Source organism: Lampetra fluviatilis, chromosome 5 (assembly GCF_964198595.1).
Source record: "Lampetra fluviatilis chromosome 5, kcLamFluv1.1, whole genome shotgun sequence".
NCBI lineage: Eukaryota > Metazoa > Chordata > Hyperoartia > Petromyzontiformes > Petromyzontidae > Lampetra > Lampetra fluviatilis.
The window spans coordinates 23,890,291-23,900,181 of NC_136279.1; the positions used below are offsets into that span (position 1 = coordinate 23,890,291).

Below are 9,891 nucleotides of genomic sequence, written 5' to 3' on the forward strand. Positions count from 1 at the left end.
AGTTAAGAATCAGCTCTCCTCTTGAATATTGTCGTGGAATGTCGTGGCCATCAACTCCACCTGGTTCAAGCACAGGTGGCTGAATCCTGGATTCGAACCCAGGAATTCAACGTTGCTGGCACAGCGCTCAATCTCTGAGCCAAGTGGCCGCCTCCTCCTTGGCTGTGTTATTTTCTGACACTATGCTGGATGTACGCTTGCCTTCACAGTTCGTGTGTACAAGGGAAAATATTCGATCGTAGAAAAAACACACAATTTCTCCAGGGAAAAAGATACCACGGCGCAATTTGCACCTACGTGTACCAACATACGAACACAAAACGAGCAGCTCCTACGTCTAATATCATCACAACTCATGCTTTGCATTTAAATTGCTGCCTATGCTGCACGCTCAAGCCAGATTCAATTTTCACCTCTGCATTGCGGGGGAGGCGTCCGTCCTGCCGGAGCACTCGCGCAACCACCCCGGCACGGCGTGCGGAAGAGGCCCTCATCCAGCTGCGGATTGACAGCAGGCTGTGTGTAAGAGCCCGCTGAGACCAGGAGCCTACAGAAGTCGTGTTTCTCATTTGGAAGCCTTCTCTAGAAATAGAGCTGCCAACGCACTCGCGTGTCTTCGCCGACGTACGCACGGGCCGGCATTCGAATCCAACTCGTTGTCAGGAGCGTTTGCGATAATCAGATGACTGATTGTCAATCGTCTAGGATTTTTTGCGTCGTATGTAATGAGAAATAGGCCCAGGGTCGAGTAGCCATGCCCGAACTCTATCGCCCTTGAATAGTGCTCCTCTCAGCGCTGTCTCTCTGCGGGAGGTCTCCGACTCGAGCGCAACGCCCCGGCGAGCGCTGAAGCTCATGAATGGATCTCTCACTCTCTCTGTCGTGCATCGCTTGATTTCTCTGTAATCCATTTAAATGGGTTTGTGCGGTGGTCAGGTGTCTAAACTGACCGTCTGACAATTGACCACATGTATAGCTCTTGTTTTCATGCACATGGTAAATCCACTGCTGGATGAGGGCCGCCCCCCTGCCGTGCCGTCATGGGGGTAGTTGGACCATACCTCACCACGCTGGTCCGTGTGGGTGGTTGATAGCGGGGAGCATGGATTGTGCAGAGCAACAGGGAACGTTCCTGTACCGCCCCCTGCTTATAACGTAGCCCTGCAGCAGCCGGTAACACCCGGTGGTCGTCCATCCAAGCACGTGCCAGACTCAGGCCTGCTTAGCTTTCGAGATCTGACGAGACCGGGTGCAACTTCCAGGTGATTCAGTCCAGGGGTCCCCAACCACCGGGCCACGGGCCGGTACCGGTCCGTGGCCTGTTAGGAACCGGGCCGCACAGCAGCAGAAGGTGAGCGGTGAGTCCGCGCGTGGCCCGCCCCCATTGTTTTATTATTCACCACTTCCGTCCGCGTCTCTTTCCCGCACTGCGCACTTGTCTCAGTCACAGTGTTGGTCAGCCCACAAGCTGCTAACCCCTAGTAGCCACAATGAGTAACAAAACAAACGTCGCTGGAGAGCTTCTTTGAAAAGGGGGAAAGACCCAATGAAAAAAATGTCTTCCACGAAACCGGTCCCTGGTGCCAAAAATGTTGGGGGCCACTGATTTAGTCGTGGGACCGCTGGTTTAGTCGTAAGCTCGCGGATTTTACAGCTTCACATTTTGGACGCACATCGCATTTGGTTGCGTGTGTGGTTTGTGTTGGTTTGTGTATTGCGCCGATAGAATTGTGCACGGCTTCATGTAATTACTGCACAGTGCATTCAATGTGTTCCTGCACGCGATGGACAATGGGAATAAGTCAACGGCACGCGTACGGATGAATATAGGTGCGGTAGAAATGAGTCTTTATCAGCCAATTTCTACATTTTTTTACGTTTGATTATACGGAGGGAATTAGGCTGTTTATGTTGACATAATCGTGTTGCTCTGTGTTGTAATGGGAGATGCTAATTCGCACCCTGGTCATCATTTATTCATGGTCTGTTTGTCAGATGTAAGACCGGTGGGGGCATAGGCACTGATCACCGAGCCCACTGAGTCACTGATGCGCTCATGAGGTATCGCTGGATATCTTCCCTATGACTGTACAGAGCACATTGTGCATAGCCGTCTCCTGCTTACTGCGTAGTGCTATATCCACTTGCGTTGTGTATTCCATAGCGGTGTGTCGAACTAGGGTCATTCCCGATAACCGTCTGACAGTTCAGCACTGCTTTAAGCATGCCCGAGTCTGCTGATGAGATACCAAATGTCAAAACCGGTCCAGAGTTTGCTTACGTTGAACCGATTTTGCTGGAGAATAAAAACTCGCTCCTAGCTGTTGTGGTGTTACATTCTGTCACAAGCATCACAAGCCAAAAAACAAGTATCGCCCCCTCCAGTAATTTAGTACATTTCCACGATTCAGGGTTGCGATTCAAGATTGAAAAACCTATTGTTTTCATCTCACTTTCTGCATGTATGTTGGACTTCGTTCTGACCGTACGTAGCCTAACGTTGTAATCCTTAGGCTCCCTTTATTTTGTTTGCTCTTTCATTTTAGGCTACAGAATAGTTCTGTCGCCTCGAATGCAGCGTTCGCATTTCATTCGTGCGCGTTACAAATCACGGATTCCTGCACGCGTTATTCTACGCGTTTTATCCCGAGTGCAACGGTCGATGTTGGTGGACGCGTTGCCGCGTGCTCCGTCACGATGCCCGCCACGCTTGTGCTAAACTACCCCCCCCCACCCCCCGTACGTGTGTGCGTGCTCCAGGATGCTGTTGCTGGGCATCCTGATGTTGATCGTGAGCTGGGGAACTCTTGGAGTGGAGGTCGCAGTGTCTGTGGTAAGTTGCCGTGGTAACCGGGGGTCGCGGGCGGTAGTGATGGTGTGGGGATGGAGGGGGGGGGTGTGAGAATGGACCGGCTGGGCTCACGGCGCTCGCCTTGGCGATGGTGATCGTGGAGGAGGAGGGGGGGGAGCTTGTGGCTGGGCCGTTGGGCAGCGGCGCTAATCGCAGCGATTGCTCTCTCTCTTCACGCCACTCTGCTTAGCAGCTGAACAATGAGGGTGGTGACGGTGGTGCGCTGCTGCGTCACCCTCCTCAGTGAGGGTGGTGATGGTGGTGCGCTGCTGCGTCACCCTCCTCAGTGAGGGTGGTGATGGTGGTGCGCTGCTCCGTCACTCTCCTCAGTGAGGGTGGTGATGGTGGTGCGCTGCTCCGTCACTCTCCTCAGTGAGGGTGGTGATGGTGGTGCGCTGCTGCGTCACTCTCCTCAGTGAGGGTGGTGATGGTGGTGCGCTGCTACGTCACTCTCCTCAGTGAGGGTGGTGATGGTGGTGCGCTGCTGCGTCACTCTCCTCAGTGAGGGTGGTGATGGTGGTGCGCTGCTGCGTCACTCTCCTCAGTGAGGGTGGTGATGGTGGTGCGCTGCTGCGTCACTCTCCTCAGTGAGGGTGGTGATGGTGGTGCGCTGCTACGTCACCCTCCTCAGTGAGGGTGGTGATGGTGGTGCGCTGCTACGTCACCCTCCTCAGTGAGGGTGGTGATGGTGGTGCGCTGCTGCGTCACTCTCCTCAGTGAGGGTGGTGATGGTGGTGCGCTGCTGCGTCACTCTCCTCAGTGAGGGTGGTGATGGTGGTGCGCTGCTACGTCACCCTCCTCAGTGAGGGTGGTGATGGTGGTGCGCTGCTACGTCACTCTCCTCAGTGAGGGTGGTGATGGTGGTGCGCTGCTGCGTCACTCTCCTCAGTGAGGGTGGTGATGGTGGTGCGCTGCTGCGTCACTCTCCTCAGTGAGGGTGGTGATGGTGGTGCGCTGCTGCGTCACTCTCCTCAGTGAGGGTGGTGATGGTGGTGCGCTGCTGCGTCACTCTCCTCAGTGAGGGTGGTGATGGTGGTGCGCTGCTGCGTCACTCTCCTCAGTGAGGGTGGTGATGGTGGTGCGCTGCTGCGTCACTCTCCTCAGTGAGGGTGGTGATGGTGGTGCGCTGCTGCGTCACTCTCCTCAGTGAGGGTGGTGATGGTGGTGCGCTGCTGCGTCACTCTCCTCAGTGAGGGTGGTGATGGTGGTGCGCTGCTACGTCACCCTCCTCAGTGAGGGTGGTGATGGTGGTGCGCTGCTGCGTCACTCTCCTCAGTGAGGGTGGTGATGGTGGTGCGCTGCTACGTCACCCTCCTCAGTGAGGGTGGTGATGGTGGTGCGCTGCTCCGTCACCACCCTCAGTGAGGGTGGTGATGGTGGTGCGCTGCTACGTCACCCTCCTCAGTGAGGGTGGTGATGGTGGTGCGCTGCTACGTCACTCTACTCAGTGAGGGTGGGGACGGTGGTGCGCTGCTACGTCACTCTACTCAGTGAGGGTGGGGACGGTGGTGCGCACCACCCTCACTGAGGAGGGTGATGGAGCAGCGCACCACCATCACCACCCTCACTGAGGAGGGTGATGGTGGTGCGCTGCTACGTCACCCTTCTCTCGTCGTGTTTCTCTGTTTGTTTGCAGCGAGTCGCGGCGCCGCCAGTAATCTCAGCTGGAATGACGATGTCTTCGAGAATGAATTATCCATGCCACGTGGTTTGAAATGAAATGAAAAAAATTTCACCTGTAAAATCCCTTGATTTATAACATCTCATTTGTACGCGTGTCCAGGGTATCAATTGACACACGCACAGCAAACACCTAATGATACGTTCACTACAAATGTTAATTATTTTAGGTTGTGTGCACAGGACAGTAAATAACGGGTTTTTGTAAGTGATGGATTTTTTTATATGTGCTCTGCAGACTTTAAGCGAGTTTGTCACACTCCAGAAGGCCTCATGTAAAGGCCTATATTCTATTGTTACTGCCACTGCACATGTACTATTTATGATTTTTCCACCCACTTTAAAGTAAGCCACTTAGACCTTGCCAATATTTTGCCAGCCACTAGTAAAATAGCCCTGGGGAGTAGTCATGGAAGGAACAATAAATAGCCACATTCCACAGTAATATTCACAGTCATATTCTTTTTATATTTCTCATTCGGGAATACCCACTGGCTTGCTTGGCCCTGCTATGAAACCCCCAATTCCACACTCCTCACTCGAAAGCCATCGGTGCAGTGGTGTGGATCGTTGCGGGTGCCGCTGTGCTCCGATGGGTTCGCGTGGTGCTCGTGGCGTGGATAGCGGCGTTGTGTCGGCAGTCTGGCCTATCCTGACCCTCTACCACTTCCTGTAATCGTAGAAATAAAATGAAAGTGAGAATCCTGAATTATATATTCTGCAGCTTCAAATGCCATGTTTGACCCACAGAAATGTCTAAACTAAGAATGTGGTTGGTAAAGAACTCCCGTAGCACTTCCCCCATATGAATTATGCACAGCATATTTTCTATATGCTTTCTCCTTGCCCTCTAAACATACCAACTATAAGCCCATTTGTATTCAATGCACATTGTAAGCCACGGGATCATGTTCGTAGTATTTCAGTCTTTCAAAGCTGACTCTAGCGGACATAATGTTGTCAGACTGTCCCAGCCTCACTCTCCTCCTGGTTCTTTATTAAGGTGACTGAGATACGTTGCAACAAGTCAATGTAAGGCCAAGGCTGCTGTTAGGAAACAGACATTGCTCTATTATTCCACAAATCTGTGGACCGTTCGGAGCTCGTTCTGTTCTGATGATGCCGTGGGGCATTTACACGGTCTCCGGCTTCAAGGGCATTGGGCTCGATTCACTTGTCGCCGAATGTTCCGTTTTGTCTGATACTGTGGAAAGTGTCTCTGTTTCCATCACCAAGACCGGTTGAGAACATCACTCAAGGGTACTTGGTGAAGGTGCGAATCTGACCCATGAAGCGTGGTCATGAAGTTTAGCTTAAGCTGACTGCGGATTTGTATTGAAATGTATCACTCCAAGGTTTTGATGCATACATGTTCAATAGGATTGAAATCTCAAATACTTTTTATATTTGTAATATATTTTTTATATGTTGTATTTTTTGGTTGTACTGAGCTATGGCCCCGTGACCTGAGTTTGATTCCCAGCCACGGCTAACATCGGTGGCGAGCGATATCAAAGCCCCCAATTTCACCAATCCTCACTGACCGACGAGCTGAAGCATGGTCAACCAATCCCGGTGACTGACCCAGCATGGGGAGGCCTTCATCCAGAAGTGTATTGACAAAGGTTTGTGGATTCTTAGTCGTAAATTGCCTTACATGTCTAAGAATCCACTTTGTGTGTAACGGTCTTGTGTAGTAAAGGCATCCTATCACATCCTTTTGTCAATCCATTGCTGGATGCCATATCAGTCATCAGGATCATTAGGGTTGTTTGACCGGCTCTGATATCACTCACCACTGATGGTAGCCATAGCCTGAAATCTAACTCAGGTGGCTGGTTTCATGGCGAAACTCGCTAACCACTGCGCCACCACTCCACCCCACGGTAGAACTCTACTAATGTGGTTGTGTAAGACGTCTGTTGGGGAAGGCCCCACAATGCGTCATAAGCGCGCTTTCATGTGCCAATGTTTTTCACAGCAGACTTAATTCACTCTCAAGCAATAGAAGTCGTTTTTTTGTTTGTTTTTGGGCCTCGTGCCAACCTTGGCATGCATGGTATGGTTATAAAGCACTGTATGGTTCCACTGTGAATTAATTACAATTCAAATCGTGCCCAGTGGCTTCCAAGGGACAATTATTCTATTTACTTTCAACACACGCGGGTAGTTTTTTTCCTCACTTGGTGGCTTTCCTCCATGTCGCTACGAAACAACCGTGCACATTTGAATTCACGAGAACCAGGTTTGAATTCCAGACGAGGCGGCTGAAAGGGTTCCCTGAGTTTTAAAATCAGGATTTACTTCGGTCCACACATCACCAAAAGGGGACATCAAACGAATTCACTTGATTCAATGAATTGGGTCGGGTGAAGGTGAAGGCACTGCCAGTTCCTCCAACTACGCCAGTTTGAAAGAGTGAGCAAGAATGCCTTGGGAAGTCTGATGCCTCTGTGCTGCGTGGCGCTGCGCCCTGCGTTGCCAGCACTGGCACCGTTCAACTCTGATGATAAAAGGATTTCAGATTCAGCTGGGACATGCTTGGGGCTTTTTTCTCTTCTGGGCGAAGGACTTAGTGTTTCACATCGTACCTCATTCCTGGCTTATTACGCAAGCCACAAATTGCCACTCCGGCAACTTGAATGCTCGTTTGTTCAGATAGCATTCTGTTTAAAATGTAAGCGAATTTACTCGTGCCTTATTTAAATGTAAATTGCATTATGTTTCTGTGGCTGTATTTCATCTTTAAATTGGAAATTGTTTTGCGTTAAAGAAGTTCAGTAAAATAACTCCCACGACCCTCCCGGCATGGGGAGTCCTTGACCCAGCAGTGGGGTGGGGAGGCCTTGACCCAACGTTGGTGGGGGCAGGCAAATTGTCCGGGGGTTGAGACGAATGACTGAGTGTCAGTTAGGGGAGGGAACACGCTGAGAGGACGTCCACTGTGAGGCAGAGCGATAAAGTCCGCTCAGTCGCAGGTGCCACACAAATTGTTGCGTCGCAGGGTTGTGAGAGACGGTGACAACTTGGGGAGGCCTTCATCCATCAGTGGACAGAGCATGGCTGATGATGATGAAGGTTGTGTTTTTTTGGCGTTACGCTAACCTTGAGAAGTGGAGAATGCTCCGACATGCTACCCGGCAAAGCCGCTCTCTCCTGGAACACGTGCGTCTCGTATCGACCTCTTTCTTTGTTTTGGCGAGGAGTTTCCGATGGAATTTCTGTTGCTCGCCACAACTCCAACGTTAAATATGTCGAACAAAGCGCCGTTGTTTTGAATTGCTTGCCAGGCATAATATATATGAACACTCTTTGTTGCTTAGTGGTATTATTTGTTCTGCAAGGTTCTTATTTGTGAGAGCATGATTACAAAGTAGATGCATTTTAGCAAGTCCAATGCTCAAATGAGCATTTGAGTGATGGTCCTCTCCTGTTTACCGCCCTGAACCAGTGGTTGAAATTCCACATTCCGCAGTTGACTTTGCTGCAACGTGGTGCTTATTTTATCGACCCTGGAGCAACGATGGACTGCGTTATCCCCCCAAACCAGGACTTGGACTCGCAACCTTCCGATGCGGAGCTGCTCGCTCTATCTCTGAGCCACCCTTGGCAGATTATTTGCAGTGGAGGAAGAAAAGAGGGAAAACTTTACACTTGTCCGGGAATTAATTTGCCTGGAAAATGCGGCAGATTGGGTTTAGGTCACTGCATCAATGAACTTTGCTGCGCATGTTCAAAGGAACGAGAGCAAGGTCGGCGTTATCTTTGCCTGGATGTTCGTTTTTTTGGCATTATGGCTGCTCAAAGAGGGCCGATGGTAAGCGGCCTCTGAAAGGCCTTGAAGCCCACAAGGATTGCTAGGCAAAGGAGTAGAGGAATGTGCGATGTTTGAGAACTCACACGCACATGCCTTGCTTCGGCATTCTAGCCGAGTTTGTGATGATGATGATTATAATGATAGTGATATCATATGGAGGAAAATCAACATCTGACAGTGAAGTTTTGATATCCACTCGAGAGCTTAAGGAGATGCGGAGTGAATCTCAGATGTTTCTAGGGAATGAGTGATCATGGACCGATAGTTGTTCACGAGGTTTTCCATTGTGATGTTTTTCACCCCACATCCGCACTGTGAAATGTCCCAAGTCTCCATATGTCCCTAAATCGTGTGTGAGTGAATGGGTGAGCATCTATGAGAGATTGATCGTGTGAGAGATTGATCGTGTGAGCGAGCGAGTGAGTGTGTCAACGACCCAGCGAGCGACTAGTTGGGTGATTGCACAAGCGATGGTGAGAGTCTGCGTCCGTGTGTGAGCTCCTCCTAGCGTCGGTGTGAGGATCTCTTGCGGTCCATGAGCATCGTCCGCTGAGAGTTACAAACGAGTTATTGAAGACTTACTAAATGGTTACTAAAACCACCATCTGCTATGAAGAGTACATTATGTTCCTGTGAAGTCTTTTGGAGCGGCGACGCAAAGGATCCCAGTTGTAAACCTGCAGGATGCCCTGGTTAATACTGCGGGTGTATTAACTCAACTTCTTCACGCCATCTGGTTCCCATCGGACATTAAAGATCCCCTGACGTCATTAAAAATATTCCATGTTCGGAAAATATACCCACAAATTACTGAATTGTGATTATGCATAGCAATCATCTCCCCCTTCTGGCAGACTTATACCCACTCGCAGGCCAGGTGCCGGGTAACCTCGTGCCACACAGGGTCACCTGCCACTGGGGGTGCCCCTTTCATATGTGTTAAAATGAGTGTATGTGATGCAAGTCGCTGCGTGCCAGTCACTGAGTTCCTTATATCTGGGTGTTTCTTATTTTTTATTGGGTGCAAATGTGAACAATATCCACATCAGACATTAGTACATCGAATGGCATAATCATTTGTTCACTGCATCTCAAAGACTCGGTCCTGCAAGGCGTGCAGTGAAGTTAGGCGATGTCCATGTGCTCGGCATTTAAAGGCCTGAAGACCAGAATCGGCGATCTCGTCGACAATGTGTTCAGGGAGGTAGTTTCCATATCCGGACATCAGAGAGCTTCTGTCCAGGGATCATGTCTTGGCAACTGGGGGAAGGGCAATGGCGTGGCTTGGCCGCGGCTTGCCTGTTTCATTCAATCATCCTGGCAGATGATTGAATGAAACGGACGTCCGCGATGTTCATTGCTCACGTGATTGAATGTGATCTTGTGTTGTTTTGGTTGCAGGGCGTGAGTGACTTCTGCATGGCCCCGGAGAAGTATATCACGAACCTAACACAGGAATATTCCATCATGAGCAAAGGTGAGTCCGGCGGTGGCCTGGTGTATGTGAATAATCATGCATTGTGCTCGTGTCATCTTCAATGTG

General features: G+C 50.4%; 1 protein-coding gene across 3 annotated transcripts in view; it reads left to right on the forward strand.

Moving 5' to 3' along the window:
• The window catches only part of LOC144932790 (protein tweety homolog 1-like), a 125,269-nt gene that overhangs the window by 66,775 nt on the left and 48,603 nt on the right, over positions 1-9,891 (forward strand). For all 3 annotated transcript variants that reach the window (XM_078857243.1, XM_078857244.1, XM_078857245.1), the window contains exons 6-7: positions 2,761-2,833; positions 9,750-9,825. In XM_078857243.1, coding sequence (XP_078713369.1) covers positions 2,761-2,833; positions 9,750-9,825 — 149 coding nt within the window. The remainder of the gene's footprint in view (positions 1-2,760; positions 2,834-9,749; positions 9,826-9,891) is intronic.